The 18,042-nt window shown below is 38.6% G+C and overlaps 2 protein-coding genes across 8 annotated transcripts in view; one reads left to right on the top strand and one right to left on the bottom strand.

Moving 5' to 3' along the window:
* dock7 (dedicator of cytokinesis 7) overlaps nt 1-2,567 on the bottom strand; it is a 49,467-nt gene extending 46,900 nt beyond the window's left edge. For 3 of the 7 annotated variants that reach the window (XM_053322229.1, XM_053322227.1, XM_053322228.1), the window contains exon 1: nt 2,453-2,540. In XM_053322229.1, coding sequence (XP_053178204.1) covers nt 2,453-2,490 — 38 coding nt within the window. In that variant the 5' untranslated portion in view covers nt 2,491-2,540. Of the gene's footprint in view, nt 1-2,452 lie in introns of all 7 variants that reach the window. The other 4 variants (XM_053322223.1, XM_053322224.1, XM_053322226.1 and 1 more) reach the window with 2 other exon arrangements.
* Nucleotides 2,568-4,355: 1,788 nt separating this feature from the next.
* atg4c (autophagy related 4C, cysteine peptidase) lies at nt 4,356-14,971 on the top strand. The gene is made up of 11 exons (XM_053322239.1): nt 4,356-4,480; nt 4,684-4,805; nt 5,809-5,892; nt 6,539-6,772; nt 9,247-9,586; nt 10,573-10,643; nt 11,326-11,528; nt 11,752-11,830; nt 12,607-12,683; nt 13,097-13,216; nt 13,619-14,971. Exons 2-11 carry the CDS (start codon nt 4,730-4,732, stop codon nt 13,784-13,786), a joined length of 1,452 nt encoding a protein of 483 aa, XP_053178214.1. The 5' UTR covers nt 4,356-4,480; nt 4,684-4,729; the 3' UTR covers nt 13,787-14,971.
* The last annotated feature ends 3,071 nt before the right edge of the window (nt 14,972-18,042 follow it).

The raw sequence follows: 18,042 nt of genomic DNA, 5'->3' as shown, positions 1-18,042 counted from the left end.
ATTAGTATGAGGTCACTTAGAGGCCAGGATAAACCGGAGGAGTGAGTACAGCAAGCAAAATCTGTCTCAATGTTCATATAAGCACATAACTATTGTTTTAAGACATACATTTAAATTTGTGCAAGTGTCCTTTAAGCAAAAAAAAAAAAAGGTTAGATAAAAGCTGTCTGGACCTAACTTGCAAGCTAAAGTTGAGCAGTAGAGATAGAGTGGTAAAGTAGAGATTTGGTTGGCTCTGCACAGGCCTTTAACTGACAACACATTCCTCAGTCCTCCCCAATGCCTCTTACCAGACCTTTACTTAGCACTGGTCACTACACAGAGGAATAACTCGATTAAGCTAAACAGTCGTTGTGGTTACCACTTCCAAGACGGTAAAAACAACAACTCCTAGTGACAAAATACAAAATGCTGGCTATTGAATATCAGAAAAAATAAGCAAACCCTTCAACAGAGACATGTGATTTCAAGTTCTGGGCAAAGCCAGCGGCGCTTTGGGTAACTAAGTTTGTGTCAACATATGACGTAAGCAAACAAACTTTCATTAATAAAAGTCAGCAGATACATTCAGTGTTTTAAGTCTGTCTTGAAGGTTTACCTCGCTTTAATCATTCCTCCTGTTCATACTGATGGGGACAAAATCCACAGTGTGTCCACACAGTCATCTTTGAGTAAAAAAGCATTTATCTGAAAGTTTGTATGAGGCTTCAGCAGTCTTGGTTAGTCAAATCAAGTGGATATCTGCCTTTTTTGCATCAAACTCCCTCTTTGTATCTCCTTGAACAGCTATTTCCCTGTTTTACTAAAAAGACAAGCTTCATATTAACTTGCAATAGACTTTTCAATACATCTTTGTACAGAGGGAGGCGTGTGGATTTTGGCAGCCATTATTTATGAATTTAAGTGCATTATAAAGAATCCTCTAATGGTCAGCATGAACAGGAAGAATGATTATGACAGAAAAACCTACCTGACTATTGTTTTTGGACAGACTTTAAACGTGATCCCTACTTTAAAAAGGCAGTGCTTTTTTTCCCCCCAAAGCTAAATTAAAACATCACCAAGGTTAACAGCGTTCATAAATCTGCTAAGTTGTAAGTAATAGCAGTCATATTCATACAACACATGTACAATATTATAATTGAATGCCATTTGACAACAATCAGCAATAAATGCAGAGTAAGAAATCTGTTGCTGCATTTCTATAGTAAAATTTGAGGGCTGTTCGTTGTCATATTGCAAAACTGGATGGCATTACATTGTAAAGTGAACAAGACATCAGTGCGCGCTCATCTGCAAGTTTGTAAGTACGCACGTCCAGTTTCCACAACTCAATATGAGATTGCACTAATTGGATGTAGGTTTTTAACTAATGGGAAATATATTCGCACCGATGCATTTCTGAAAAAGAAATTAATAGTTGTTCTCTCTCTTTTTTTTTTTTTTTAAACACAACCCTAAAATGCACCCAGTCTTTTTAGGGATTTAACCACAGTTTCACCATAATGGGACAACATAAACAAAAGTGACAGACACTCCCCTTCTTCCCAATAACCTCAGATCAACATCATCAAAATCTCCAGAGCAGTCTCAATACTTATTTTATCCAGTAAAGAAAGTTGGGACAGAGGAAAAACTGAACAAAGCAAACATATAGCCTACATCTACTACTGAACACAGTCACTGCTATCCTGATCTAACAGCTACAGTAATTAAAATCATGATAATATTGAGAACTGTGGAAGACTTTTAACAGTGCACCAACACCAGAGCCTTGCACATATCCTCCTACCTGCCTGCCTATATAGGGATGATGGTATTTGACAGCTAGCACAAAGCCCTTTGTTAAAGAGATTATTTGATCTGTCTGAGGGGCGGGGAGGAGATTATAATATCGCTATTTGATAGCTGTTGAGGGAGACTTTTGTTCCCTGGACTGTCTGCATTATAGCTATACATGCTCCTATCTTTCTCTCTATGTCTTCTTGCTTAAATCTGAACTCATCCAAGTTGTGTCACATCTCCACCAGTTTTGCCCATCGTTAGCTACAGTAGTAAAGACACAGCTAGCCGTCCCCCAAAAATAACGGGATTCCCATTTACCGCAAATGACTAAAAAAAACCCTCACTACTGCACATTGGCAAGCATACATTAAAGTCAACCATGTGCTACCTCGGCCCTTTGTTCGCGTTAACGTAAAGGAAAACAGAGTAGTGTCGCTTGTCTTGTCTGGGTGGGTCTGAGCATCTTTTTTTTTTTTTTTTTGCTGTGTTGCTAACACAAGCAGGCTAGCTCGGTGCAGGCAGGCTGAGCTGGCGGCTGGGCCTCCTTCACTGGGTTCCCCCCGCGGTGCAGATAGGAGGAGGAAAAAAAAGCGACGGGGTTTGTCTTTTTAATGGCGAGCTCGCTGCAGAGTCACAAGTCCTTTTATATGTTGTTTTGTTTTTTTACCTGCTGATTTTTTGGGCGAAGGCGCGGCGTTCAGCCATGGCAGTGGCCGCTGATGTGCTTTAAACGAAATTCCCAGGCAGGCAGCAGGCAGAGATCCCACTCACTCACTCACTCACTACGGCCACTGGGAAAAACGGGAAAACCGGAGAATGGGACCGCTACCGTAATGACTGTGATGGCGTGCAACAGAACACACCCAATGAAAAGCTCCTGCGCACCGTATCAGCTGGACAAGTGGTGCGCATGGTCAGGAAGGTTAAATGTAATAGTTATCCTATTTAAAATGTAATAAGTAATGTAACTATTTCAAAAACTTAATTTAAATAGTGCAATTTATTACATTTGAATACTTTTTGATCACTTTTCTAATTTTCTAACAATGTTCTTAACTGTTGGGGTAAGTGTACCCATACATTTGATCTCAGCACCCCTAAAAATAAATAAATTATGATTGTATTTTTTTCCTAAAAATTATTTTATACAAGTGGATAGTTCATTAACTTTCTTAGAGTATTCTCTGTAGAATTATGTGATTGTTTATTCTGAACAATTATTATTATACATGGTAGTAGACCACTCTATTATTTATTAATATTTATTGTTGTAATTTATGTTATCCAGTGAAATTAGTAATTTAGCAGGGGGTCTGAACACTTGCAGGGCATTGTATGTCAAATTCTCATTAGGAGCTGAGCCCCCCTAAAGGTCTGATCCTAGAATCGTCCCTGAGTGTACCACTTAACCCTACTGTTAATAATTGGTCTTTACACCAATTCACATTCATAAATCCACTGACAGCCATTAATAGCCTAAATGTTTTATTAATCCTTAATGAAGAGTGTATTATATTTATTAATAGAAAAAAGACTGTTGTGCTGTAAATGATGTAAATAATGTCACCATTTTTAAAAATTATATATTTCTACTATTATTGTTTTTTATATTTATTTATTGTTCTTTATTCTTTCTTACTGATGCTCTACTATTGTTACTGTCCACTTGCTGCCGTAATACTGTCCCCATTGTGGGACGAATAAAGGAATATCTTATCTTATCAATCACTATTTTATGGTCTAGGTGGAACATTTTATAGAATATGAAGAATATAACATGTTTGAATGCTGATTTTTTAAATTCATTTATACATAATATTGTGTATCAGCTGCACGAAAATTAACATTTCAATCATGGACTACTACTTATAAAAAGATATAGATAGTTATGAAGTTGCATAGAATCATAAAAAGGAAAAAGTCAATTTGGTCTATTTCATTAGATTGTCATCTTGGTAAACATTTCTACACTAAATTTAAAATAGAAAAGAAAAGAAAAAAGTTTTTATTCCTATGTGTGATGTAAGATCCTGTAAGTCAATGAGAAGCTTTTTCAAAATAATGACTTGGTATCTCAAAATAATGAGATGCTAATAAGTCATAAGATAAGTCATTATTTTGAGTTTCTCATTATAATGATTTACTTTTTTCATCACATTGGCGGAATTGGGTTTCCATACATATCAAGCATGTTTGAAAAATATTTCACAGGTAGGTATATTATCTTTGGATGGCATGAAGCAACACATTGCTGTAATAACAGCAATCTAGTTGTGAAAAGTAATTAAAAGTGGCGTGATAAATGGTTAAAAAAGCAGATGTGGCATTTTATTCGTTGCCCGGCATTTACACAACAAAGCGCGCTTGTTTTGTTTCAACACAGGAGAAGAATGCGTTTGAGCGGCGGTGTTTAGCATGCAAACTCCTTAAACACCGCCCACTGGGGCTGACACGAGATATAAATCGAGCCTCCCCGTGTTTCCTCCGCTATAGCGGAAACACCGCGAGATCAGCTGACTTCCAACTCTTCTACTTCCTCAAATTGTAAACATTGGAAGTCGCAGAGCAGTGTTTAGGTACAAGTCATGGGCGACACACGGTGTGGGAAATGATTAGTATAACACAATGCGGCGCTTTGTGAAAAGCTACAAAGCCGATGTGAGCGGAGAAAAGGCTGTATTGAGGAAGCTCTAAGGTAAACGACATGCTCACTGCAACTCAATTTGTTGCCATTGTTTTGAAGAGATATACTGCTAGATGCTACAGTAAAATCTCTCTCTCTCTCTCTCTCTCTCTCTCTCTCTCTCTCTCTCTCTCTCTCTCTCTCTCTCTCTCTCTCTCTCTCTCTCTCTCTCTCTCTCTCTCTCTCCATGTGTGTGTGTGTACACTGTGTACCAGGGTTTGTCTGCAGTGTGGGAATGGGTTACATTCCTCTGTGGTCCAAATGGAGAATAAAGGGAGCGACGAGGTGGAAAAATTGAAGACAAAGTTCTTGTCAGTGTGGCACAATGTGAAGTACAGTAAGTAATTAGCTTAAGGCCAGTACACACAAGAAGAAAAACATATTTATGAGTGTGTGTGTGTACAATAACATACTGAAGCATGTTATTGTTGTAAATCCTGGAGGTGGAGCTAATTTGATGTTATCTAGTTCCCTCCAAAGGGTCACCAGATAGATGTGAGCCAAGAAGGTTGGAAACAGCAGGTTTAATCTTTAACAATGTGTTGTATTTTAAAAGCTTGTTATATTATCCAATGTGCCAAATCATAATGTAAAAAGTAACTAAAGCTGTGAAATAAATGTTGTGGAGTAGAAAGTATAATATTTCCCTCTGAAATGTTGTGAAGCGGAAGTGTAAAGTAGCATCAAATGGAAATACTTAAGTAAAGGAGAAGTACCTTTTTAAAATTGTATTTACGTATAGTACTTGAGTAAATGTGCGTAGTTATTTTCCACCACTGCACAGCCCTGCCTCCCATGTTAGTAAGCTGCGTTTCATACTTTCATCACTATTGTCTACAACATCGTATACTTGTTTTCTTGACTCAGACTGAATAAGCAGGTTACCTAAACTGGAATCATTACAAACACCAACAATAACATGTTGATCTACACACAGGAGACAAATAAAAAAACAAGAATTTAATGAGAAAATAACCTACTGCTGTTGAGTCAGGTCTTAAAATAGGTCATTGTCATACCGTCCACTCTGGTTTGAGTGTCACATTGTGTTCTTTTCAGCTTGCTTAGATTAAAGTTTCTGCTATGTTGCTGTCTGCTTTTTTAAAAAACACTAATGGTTATTCCAGTGCTATTTATGTGTCATTAAGTATTACTAGAGTATTTTGTACTACAGTAACTGTACTCTGCATGAGTCTTGGGACTGAGCCAGAGCGCTGAATGATAGGTATTGTACTGTAGGTGTGCCGGTCAACTGAGTAAATATTATGTCTTAGAGCTTCTTTTTTTTTTCCAGTCATCAACCACAACATGACATAATGTCTGTTTGTTGTGTGTCTCAGGTTGGGCTCTGAAGTCTAAGACCTCATTCAGTAGAAATTCCCCTGTTCTCCTACTAGGAAAATGTTACCATTTCAAGGCTGAAGGTACAGTATGACGCACACACACATACACAGAGCAACTAGTGTCAGGTACTATTAAAACTTACACTTCAGGGCTTCAATTTCTGATTATTTGTATCACTGAACAATCTGTAAGTTATATTCTCAAGTAATGGATGAGATGTTTGGTCTTTATAATGTCAGAAAAAGGTGAAACAAATGCAAACACTGTTTCCCAAACCCCAAGATGACTCAGATGTCTTGTTTTGTCCTCCTGACCAACAGTCCACAACTCAAAGATATTCAGTTTACAATTATAGACAATTACTTTGTGATTAATCATTTGTTCCATGAAATCTAAGAAAATAGTGAAAAATGGCCATTATAATTTCCCAGAGTCAAAGGTGATATCTTCAAATATCGTATCTTGTCTGATCCCAAAGAGATACTGTCATGTATGACAAGAAAAAGCTTAATCATCACATTTGAAAAGCTGGAACCATCAATTAACTAAAACAATTATAAAATTATATATTAAAATAGTTTGTGATTCATTTTCTGTTGATCCAGTAATGGTTGCAGCTCTAGAGACAGTAATTATCAGATTACAACAACATTGGCTAGATTCAGCGTGTCATCTTCAGCTGACACCAGGAGAAAAAAGTGAACTTGTTTTTTGTGTGTGCCTCAGATGACGACAATCCTACAGAAGAAGCCTGCTACGAAGCCTCAGATGAGGACTTCATTATGGGGGACGTGGAGGCTTTCCGGAAGGATTTTGCATCCCGTGTGTGGTTTACCTACAGGGAGGAGTTCCCTCCTCTGCCTGGCTCCGTCCTGACCTCCGACTGTGGCTGGGGCTGCATGCTGAGGGCTGGGCAGATGATGCTGGCTCAAGCACTCATACTGCACTTCTTGGGCCGAGGTCAGTGAAATGATGGTACCACACCTGAGCCGAGACTCCTTCCAGTTACTTCAACAATTTGCATTAAAAGTGTCGACAAAAAAAACCCAAAAGAAGAATTAGATTTTTTCCACCTTGAAGACACAGGTGGAGGTAGTAGTAGTCTAAAACCACTAATTTACACTAACCATTTTGACTTGTTGACTCATTAATACAAATAAATATATACTAGTAAATCATGTCTGTGAGTTATGAGTAAAAAGGGGTAAGTGTTAAATATACAGTAGCAAGAAACAAATATAAGCAAATCAGATTCAAATATTTGATTTGCCTACATCAGTAAGCGTCTCTCAATAGAGGCTTGTGGCTGAAAGGTCATTTGGGGTTTGAAAAGGGAGATTTGTATTATGACCCTTATTTCAAAATTAATTCTGAAGTTGCTTTGACACATAACACCGGATATTTGGTGGCACCTGGAAGTTGCTGGATGTCATCCTGATCAGATTTCTCTTATATCACTCCATCATCCTCTTCATCCAGGCCGTATTTCTGTAACTTGACTTTTTGGTCTATTCTCTAAACTCAACATCTACTGTACTGTATGTCTCCGTCCTGGAAAAGGGGTCCCTCTTCTGTGGCTCTTCCTGAGTTTTTTTTTTCTATTTTTTTCCAGTTAAAGCATTTTTAAAGAGTTTTTCCTTATTTAACTCAAAGGTCTAAAGATGTCGTATTGCTGTACAGATAGTAAATTCCTCCTCATTTGTGATATTGGGCTATACAAATAAAAATCGACTTGACAGTATTACACCTGGGAAGCAGTTTAGTGCCCAATATTTGGAGACCTTGCAGTTCCCGGGTATTCATGGGGTGCTGATAACTATTAGACAAAAGTTAAATTACATATCATTTTGGAGTAAGTCAGGTAATGCTGGTCATTGTCCAAGAGACTGAAAATGTATTTCAATAATCAATTTCTTTTCACTTCTGTTCAGTTTTTTTTTCTGAGCAGGAAAGTCAGACCTGCAGCCATTTTCCTTCACATCCTAAAACAAAATTGAATTTATTTGATGCAAGTCATTTAAAATGAGTGAATTCCTCACATCGCTGTGAGATCTATTGTCTCTGAAGTGTCCTCGACTTTATGGGTCTACATAATGAGATGACTGCCAGTTTAATGCAGTCATTTAGAAAACAATATTTAAAACTTGTTCTTCTGTCAAATCTAAAATATGTCACTAATGAAATATTTCTCTATAAAATGACTAATGGCCACTTAAGGATATTTATTGATCAATTTCACTTTGATTCACTTTGGATCAAGGTCATTTTGTTAATGCCTTAGACTGTACTCTTGCCCATTTTATAGCCAGGACCACTCCCCTTCTCTCCACCTCCAGCTCCCACCCTGTTTGTAAGGCTAAGGCACAATTAAAGTGAAATACTAGGACACTCAAACTTGTAATTGAACAGAATGACACCTTTTCTGTTACTGAAGCGCACACAGTTCTGTCTGTTTAAGACAAAAACCTTAAATTTCACAAGTTCTGAAAGACTTTTTGTTCTTAATGGTGATGTTTGAAATGGAACTTTTATGTGTTGAATGATCTGGTTCAGAAAGCACTCACAGAGATCCGTTTAACATTATTACCTTTCATTACTTCTCATCAGTGATATCAGGTTTTTAAGAACCATAGCCTCTTTCTTCACTACAATTTAGATCTTGATGTTCTATGTTCGACTTCCTAAGCTATTTTCAGTGTTGTCAGGCTTTAGGCATTTAAATCACTCGGTTTATATGCATTTTGCTTCAGAATACCTCAATAGAAACATTTTGTAGTTGGTTGGTTTTTTAATCTTTTCATCTATTTGACTGTTAAAAGTGTAGAGAGATAGGAAAGAGGGGTCAGGAAAGGAGTTTGACATGCAGCACAGCTGGCATCGAACTGCAGGTGTGGCAATTATGTGGTTTGTGTCCCAGCCAGCAGATCACTGAGGTTTTAAGTTTATACTGAATTGAACTGATTTCTTTTAATATTTAATATTACATCTCCACATGCATACATTTTTCTTTTTTCTCTTTCGTGTTGATTGAGTTGTTCACTAAAACTGAGAACTTTTGTCTTGTCTTGTGATTTCTGGCTTGATGCTTTTATTACTCTTCCACAATTTTGTCAAGAAATTAAATAATATTATTTACATAGCGCCTTTAAAAAAAACTAGTTACTGTGTGCTTTACAGTAAAAACATATAATCCGAAACATACACTGAATATCAGTTTTAAGAAGAGATTGAGAAGAGGATGCTGAGATACTCAGACAGGGAATTCCACAGCTGGTAAATTATTATCCACAGAAATATAGAAACAGATTTTCCTGTATTCTATTAGATAAGTAAATCTAGCTCTTAGGCCTAAATACATTTGTTTTCATATGCGACTTTAAAACTTTATTTTGTATTTGGTCTTTAAAGCTGTTTTATATATTATTTCTGTACAGACTGGACCTGGTCAGAGGCGCTGAAGCTCCAGCCTTTAGACACTGAGACGTGGACTACCACTGCTGCTAAGCGTCTGGTGGCCTCCCTAGAGGCTTCTTTGCAGGGCTCCCAAAGTCCATCTGATCCTGATTCTCCACCTTTACCTCAAGCCCAGGTCCCAGGATCTGCAGAGGAGGCAGATGCCCACTTGAAAGAGATGTACCACCGTACTCTGGTGTCGTGGTTTGGGGACAGCCCCTCGGCCCAGCTGGGCCTCCACAGGCTCATCTACTTAGGCCTGACAATGGGGAAACAGGCAGGGGACTGGTATGGACCTGCTGTGGTGGCACACATCCTCAAGTAGGTGTAATTATGGAGTTAAGGAAAGGTTTTAATTGAGGACATTTTTGTTAATGGTCCAAAAATCCTAATTGGTATTTCGATTAATCGCTTTGAGACATTTTTTGCTTGAAAGAAATCTCTAGTTTCAGCTTATTAGATGTTAATATTTTCATTTTTCTTTAGTTTTCAATGACAATAAACTCAATATATTTGGGCTATGGACTGTTGCTTGTGATAACAGAAGATATTTGAGGATATTATCTTGGTGTCGGTAAACAGTGATCAACATTTTCGGACATTTAATGGGCCCAAACAATCAATTAATCAAGAAAATAATTGTCAGTTTAATCAATAATGAAAACAATCATCAGTTGCAGTCCTTGTATTTTTACATAATAAATGACTTGGATTAATAATTGATTTGACAAAATTATCATCAATAATTTTATGTCAATTTTCTAATTGATTGTTTCAGCACATTTACTATTTTTGGGACAGTAAAAATACAGCCACAATTTTTGGGCAAGCTACATGAATATAAAACATCTTGGTAAAGAAGAAGAAAGTAGCAAAAGATAGGATGTAGATAAACTGAATGTGAATGTGCTGATATCACTAGAAGAGTGCTGGATTATATTAAAATTATTGGACCCTCTACAAAATCTGGGTTTAGCTTTACGGGGGGGGGGGGGGGCAAAGTTATGTTGTAGTAATGAAATTTCATGTTACTGTATGTGTGTATACAATATGTTAAATATCTCAAGTTGTATAAACAGCTTGCCGAAAAAATTAAATAATGCATATAGAAGCTAGCAGCCACTTCAGGTGTCACTAGCAATATGTTAATGGTGGCTATATGATTATTTTCACTTCTGTCTTAATTATACTGTTATTAAAATATCTAGATGTTTAAAAAAAATGAACTGATTAGACATAGTTAAGTTTCAGATGTAAACGTGAACTCACTCACTATCTGTATTTCTGTATTTCTCTCTTTCTCTTAGGAAAGCTGTTGAGAAGGCGATGGACCCTGGCTTGGCGGGTATAACTGCTTATGTCTCCCAGGACTGCACAGGTATGAAAGATGAGCCTACTGTTGATAAAACAGGATGCTGGGCACGACGCCCAAACTGACCCTTCTTTTCTCACCATCTCTCTGCTGCTCCTGGGAGACTGCGAAGGTGCCGAGAACGGTGACAGGACTCTCACTGTGTCTATTCCCCAAAAAACACATCAATTCCAAATCTACTAGCTTCAAGTCTTACCTCTTCTTAACCCCAATAACCTGGATTTGATTCATGTTTGTCTCTGTACCTAAAGCAGAAGATATGTGATTGTGTGAGAGTGTTTCCCAGTCTGTTAGAGGTTTGAAAGTCACAGAGAGAAAATAGCAAAGCAGGAGTGAATCCAACTCTTACATCTTTCACCATTTAACCAAAAAACACAAAAAGAAATAATCATATATGTCAAAAATAAAACAATTAAAGACTTGTTATTGGGTAGCAAGAGAGATGATATTGTTTAAAAAGACATGCAGTGAATATGATGACATTTCTACAAAACCCTTATAAAATATGCATATTATTGGACATTATTACATGCAAGTATGTGACAAAAGAACCTTCATCAGCATCTCATAACCAAAAATAAAGACATCATACTCAAATTTTAGAGGCTGATGAACAGACAGAATACATAGATAGACAGGCCAGACATGCAGACCTCCATCTGACCTTTGTGTTATTGATCCTCCACAGTGTACAGTGCTGATGTCATGGATAGCCACCGAGCACCGACAGCGGGGCGGGCCTCTGCTGAGGGATCAGACGCCCCTCCTTCCCTACAGAACAACCAACCGGCATCTGCCTCTGCCCTGCCAGACAGTCGAGCTGTCATCATCCTTGTCCCTGTGCGGCTGGGAGGGGAGAAAACTAACCCTGACTACTTTAACTTTACAAAGGTGAGGCATGCATGTAGGTTAGGGTAGATTTTAGAACTACAAGTCAGTCAAAGTAGTTGAATTTCTTACATGTCTTGCACTGTTGCTGAATGAGGGTTTTCACAATGGTAGAAGAAATATTAATTATCATGCTAAGACCATCTTTTTTTTGTTTTTAAAACATAGTAATAAGACTCCCTGTCACATTTACTGTATGTTTCTCTGCCCTTCTCTCTGCATGTAGAGCATACTGAGTCTGGATTACTGCATAGGCATCATTGGAGGGAAGCCCAAACAGGCCTGCTACTTTGTAGGATTTCAAGGTTAGTGTTTGCGTAATGGAAAACAGAGAAAGACACACAGAGAGTGGTCGGTGTGAATAACAGATTATTTTGCATAATATACCCTTCTTATGTGAAGAGACAAAGTAAGTTAATGTATTCCTGTTTGCGTGAGGAAAGCGGAGAGGAGTGGAGATGGAGGCAAGTGAAGCAGGGCTTACTTTATTCTCTCTGACCCATCAAAGCCTCACCCATTTATCACAAGTAAACCTCCCAAGTTGTAAGCTGTAATTGATTTCCATAGGAGGTATGCATTAAATTTCATCCGGGCCCCAAAGTGAGCCACTCTTCATCACCTTCAGCAGCCAGAAGGAACCTTCAGTTGTACATCTTGGCAGTCAATATTTACGCATTTACATTTTACCAATTTGAAATACAGTGGTGGATGATGTCTAAATGACAAGCAATACATTCTCCCTGCCAAGACGCAGCTCAGCGCTGCATTTATCATATGCAAATGGTCGCATATAATTGCGTGTTTGTAAAAGTAATTCCCCCACACAAAAATTAAATGACAACCTCTTTTTTGTGGGTGTAAAGGATGTGCTTGTACAAACGCATCTGATTATGTAGAATTTAATCCACCCCGGTGGATATTAAAAAGCAACAACCTTCTGGGAGGCATATTTGACGCACACAAGCCTAACAGTAGGCCAAGCAGGTGACTTTGAGCTACTCTGCATAGAAATTGGAGAGAAGCGCGTTTTTGTAATAATCCGATGTTTTTGAATAACTTGTCTTTTGTTTTGTCCTTGCAGATGACAGCTTGATTTACATGGACCCTCATTACTGTCAGTCTTTTGTGGATGTCAGCACCAGCGATTTCCCTCTCCAGGTAATGTGAAATTACACAGACGAGCTGACTGGGACCCCAGTAATGTGAATTTAATAGTTTCTGTTAGTACTTAAGGGTATGAATCTTAAAGCAGCCATGGGCCCAATTACTAAGTCCCTATCTACTGATTTATTTGCTGCTCAGAAGAAGCTGCCACTTAAGAGAAATACGGCAAATACAGGATCAGGTACTGTGAGCCTGAATATTTCAGGACCCATACATAAAAATCGGCACACTGCTCCGTATAGTAACTTTGTTTTATGCTTTTACATGTCATAGTATACAGTACAATGTGACAACACACCAGTGCTGTAAAATTATGGATGCTGTGAGAGCAGATAAATAGGATTTCATTCATCAAAATGTTACCTGGTCTGAATATTTTCAGATGTAGTTTGTCTCTTTTTGTCTAGTCATATCATTGCCCCTCACCGAAGAAGATGCCTTTCAGCAAGATGGATCCAAGCTGCACCATAGGTTTCTACTCCAGAAGTGTCCAAGACTTTGAGAGAATCAGCAAAGAGCTGTCAAAGGTGGGAAATGGCAACAAAACACAAAACTCCACAATTTCATTACTCATTTCACAATTATTATTATGGGACCACAACTGTCTGTGTACTAATAATGTTTTGTGTACTGGCAAGTGTGTCTGTCGGTGTGGTATGAGTTAGCCAGTAGGTGGCACCATTTAGCCATGAATCTGACTTGCTTCTTACTCGGCTTCTCAAACCAGTCAGCAGGTTGGGTAGATGTTAACCAGAGTCTTTTCTCCTTAAACGTTGTGCGACTGTATTCCTGTGTATTAAAATTAATGTCATATCTCTGGTAGCAACCTGACAGAGAATGCATAACGGGTGAGAAGAGGCCCCACGTTCTTTACAAAATGTACTGTAACACAAGCACTTCTCTGAAGTACTGGCCTCTTGTTGTTTCAGGTGCTGCAGCCCTCAGCGAAAGATAAATACCCAGCGTTCACTTTCGTGCAAGGTCATGGCAAAGACTACGACCTGTCAGCTGCACTGACCCCAGAGAAGAGAGAGTGGCCCTTCATACGTGACCCACGGAGGACAGTCTCCACTGCCGGGGACTTTGTGCTGCTTTGATAGCAGTGATTATGACTATTGACATGGAACTTTCTCTTTTAAAATGTTGAAAGCAGTTTGGTATCCAAAGCTTGCTGTTGTTGTCAGTTGTGACACAGAAGGTTTCTAAAACTTTACAAAGCTACAGTAATTCAGTTTATTCATCCTGGAAACTTTGTTGCTGTGCAATTTTAGCCAAAAGTGTTATTTACTTGCAGATTTATATTTGGTGCCTGGCAATGTCAGCTTGCTGAACATTTTGTTGGAAAATGTTGGGACATTTTTTGGGCTCTGCTGAATTCTATGAAGCATTTCATATATATATATACTCATCTAGAGAATAAGAACATCTAGACAAACACTAGTCATTTTGCACCATCGTAACTTTTTAAACTTGAGAGTAGCTGTTGACAGCCATTATATCAACATGCCATATTTTGGAAGATTTGGTGTAGGATTTGTCTTATACCTAAAACATATTGAAGAAGTCTCAAGGCTTGTAATAAGCATTAAGTCCATTTCAGCACTCCCACACTGACCTGCTTTGTAAATACATCGATAAATCTGTCGCAGTGGAGGTATAACTGTCCCTGAAATCAGGACCGGTCCGCATTAAAATCTTTTTTTAGCATAGGGCCACACCTACAGTATTTGGACAGAGTCTCTTTAATGTGGCTAGTATGAGTGTATGACTGAAAGGAGTGTGGTAAAAGCTTTCATTCATATGGTCCAAGGGCTCTCTGATGATAGACTGAACTAAGTAACTCTTCCAAACTTCTCCGCCAAGAATATTTCATCAAATAAGATACATTTTTCATCCATCTGAAACACCTCAACAACTGAAACAAATGGGATACGTGCTTTGAAGGACACTCTCTCCATAATTCTGCCAACATGTCATTTTATTCACACTAGAGCTTTCATCTTAGCAGTAATATATGATGGTGTTGTGTGATGATATGATTGTTTGCTTGTCTCAGTGGTATTAATTTTGACTCAGTTATGCATTACAGTGAAAGTGACCAGTGGTTAGAGTTTGTTAAATGGTCAAAGGTGCCAGGTGCTATATCTCTCTAGGCACAATCTGTTATTAATTACCCTTTACGAAAAGATGTTTTTGGATGTAAAAGTATCTGCTGTACTAACACCCATTTCAAAAGAACATGGAGAAAAAAAACTTCTAGGGAATTGCAATATGTGGGTTGTTGAACTGATGTGGAATAGCAATATAAATCACAAAGTGCAGCGATACTAAATTAGCAGTCAAAATCAATTTGTATATATTTTGTGTAATGCGCAATTTAGATCAATTATTTCAAAGCATTTTGGAAAGTCAGTTTTTCATACACAAGGGATTTTTAACATTTCATTTTATGTTTGTCAATATATTTCCTTATTGGGATTTCTATTTAAAAGTCTGCCATTCTAGAGTGAGACTAAATGGTATTTTCTCTTTTTACAAAACTCTTTTACTGTTACTGTAACTACACCGCAATGAACTAGAAGTGATGAAGTATGCTAGAAGACTTAACAAAATCACTAAACTTGATCATGCACTTTGATTTATCATTTCAAAACACTGAAGTATTCTGACTATATGCTTTGTGGCATTGATACACCTGCATGTCTGTTTGCATAAATTAACTAATCTCTGTAATGTAAAATATTTTTTACACTGCTGAGCAAAACAAAAATTTCAATAAAGTCACAATAATTGACTTTCTTAATCGGTTTGCTTCTTTTGGGTCCACTTGAAGAATTTGAATCGCCTCTGGTAGAATAAAAAATTGTTTGCTTCATTTTCAGTGCTGGATGCAAATCTCAGTGGTGTGTTGAAATGTATTCAATCCCTTTCTCTCCCAGTCAAATGTAGTAGATTAAAACTAATCGTACGTGCTAACCATCTATACAGCCCATTAACCAGGGACCGGAAAATATGTGACCCAGTGACACTGGCGGCAACTGTGTTCCTCTGTGGAGGAAAAGAAAATATCCTTGTGTGCAAAGCTCTGTTACCATGGATAATCTGTCTGTTGCCCCCTTAGTTTGAGCTATGCCGGACTGTTTTCTCGTACAATACAAATTCTTGTATTATGATGAGCCTTGCTTTTTAAAGGAGGGAACTGTCCCGTCTGTGGGAGATCCAGGGCAAGGGTGAGAATGGATGGACAGAAAGGAAGAAGAATCCCCCATCTGTTCTCTTGTCTACCACGGAGAAGCAACGGCAAAACATATAAAGGCATCATTTAGATCCACTGTCTGATCTGTGTGTTCATCCGTGGTTGTTTTTAGTGGACGACCGACCGGCTGTGTGGACAGAGCGGGACCATCAAGTATGCAGAAGCAAAAAGGACCCGGCAACATTCTTCTTCTTTGGAAGATGGAAAGAAAGCGGAAGGGTTGAATGGACAGGAGGGTGGCGTGGGGAGGGGATGGGGTATTTGGGGATTTTTTGTCAGAAACATGAAAGAGCATTTGTGCTAGGGGGCACAGAACGCTATGAGGGTTGACTGTGTTCTCGGTGTATTTACAAGGGATGTATGAATATTTGATTAATGAGTCACAGGCTCAGGGGAAATGGAATACACGAGTGGTGGTTTTACAAAGCAAGCCCATCTCGTTCTCTCTCTAACACACACACACACACACACACAGATACACACAGATACACCATGCTGTCCCGTTTAACACAGCTGCCTAAAGTGTCATTGACATTGCAGATTCCTGAAAATCTAATCTGCAGCCAAGCAAATTCCTCACAAACAGGGAGTCCATGAGAGTCATTCCTCTGTTCCACTGTGTGTGTGTGTGTGTGTGTGTGTGTGTGGTGGGGGGGTACACATAAAGACACAGAGACGCCCAATAAAGATTTTATTTTCGTGTCATTCCACAGGATGAAATGGCTTGTTGCATGCAGGGATCAACAGGGAAGGGTTCTAGTAAGGCCTTCTAATATTTTAATATCATAATTATCATGGGAATAAACCCTGATTAGGACTAGTCTCCTACAGTCTTTACTGGAACAAGGAGGTCTTTTGAGACTCTGTCCGCAAACCAAAATTAGGATCTGAGAGTAGCCAGATGAATCTTGACACCAAGATAAGCCGTTAAAGTCATTTAGGTTGGGATTTTCTCAAAATATTACAGAAATTTAGAAGGGAAACAGGGTACAAAAAACCATAATCTATTTCTGGAGGGGGGGGGGGGGGGGTGTAAAATCTTGAGAAATCTGTGAAAATCCCGTGACACAAAAGATACAGTAAATATCTTGGTGCAAAAAAACTTTTGGATGTACTTGAACTGTAAAAATAAGGCAATTAACGTCAGATACTTTTAATGTGAAAATAATGGTAACAACATAAGGTGAAGCAACTCATATTCTCACTAGTGGGTGAACACTGATCATTCCTTTGCCTGGCCTGCTTTACATAGATGCCTAAGATATAACCCTACCATTTAGCCACCAATGGGTTAATATAATGTTTGGAAGCTTTCTCAGTCTCATGCAAATGTTCACATATAAAACAATTCTCTTTTCCATGACAGTGTTATCAAAATTGTGTCATTTCAGGTGTATTGAAGAAGATGACTGTGATACAACACAAAGTGTCGTTTCTATTCACTCTAACTCTGTGGCTCTCAGGATCTCCTCCAGCAAAGATCAGACCATGATGGATGACACTGAGAACATCCAGGGGAATTAGATTTAACAGAAAGGGAAAGGCACAGGGGGAATGTAATATGCACAGTCTATACATGTGTGTGTGTGTGTGTGTGTGTGTGTGTGTGTGTGTGTGTGTGTGTGTGTGTGTGTGTGTGTGTGTGTGTGTGTGCGTGCAGCTCTGCAGATGTTTTAAAAGTGTTTTAAGTGATGTGTCTGGTCTTTTCTGTTCATATGTAGTGTGTAAATTTATACGGATGAGTGTGTAGTTTACACATGTACAGGTTGTGTGTAAGTCATTCTAAATCTTAGGTGTCACACTCCCTCCCTGTCTTCACACCAGGTGCTGGGGTGCTAGATTTATACCCAGTAGCCCTTGCCCACCCTTGTGGAATGCCATGCATCTTCAAACAGGTACTTCACTTTGAAATCTCATCTCGGCGTGATATCTCTAGGCGGCTAAATATATCCGGCTCCCGGATCCCGCAGCCGTCAGAGCGTAAATACCGCCTGCGCTGCATCAGACTACATTCAGAGTCTCAAGTCTGTCCACGCAACTGTCCACTTGTTTCTCCCTGTCTCCTTCTCCGCCCCCCTCACCCACATCTATCCTGTT

Source organism: Scomber japonicus, chromosome 7, assembly GCF_027409825.1.
Source record: "Scomber japonicus isolate fScoJap1 chromosome 7, fScoJap1.pri, whole genome shotgun sequence".
NCBI lineage: Eukaryota > Metazoa > Chordata > Actinopteri > Scombriformes > Scombridae > Scomber > Scomber japonicus.
The sequence above is the reverse complement of the archived record's forward strand: the minus strand, read 5'-3'. Positions and strand labels throughout refer to the sequence as shown.

Bases quoted from the DNA above. Each gene is read 5' to 3' on its own strand.
- atg4c (XM_053322239.1), top strand. From the start codon at position 4,730: ATGGAGAATAAAGGGAGCGACGAGGTGGAAAAATTGAAGACAAAGTTC. The intron at 6,773-9,246 runs GTCAGTGAAATG...ATTTCTGTACAG, and splicing joins ACTGCACTTCTTGGGCCGAG to ACTGGACCTGGTCAGAGGCG. The intron at 12,684-13,096 runs GTAATGTGAAAT...CTTTTTGTCTAG, and splicing joins CCAGCGATTTCCCTCTCCAG to TCATATCATTGCCCCTCACC.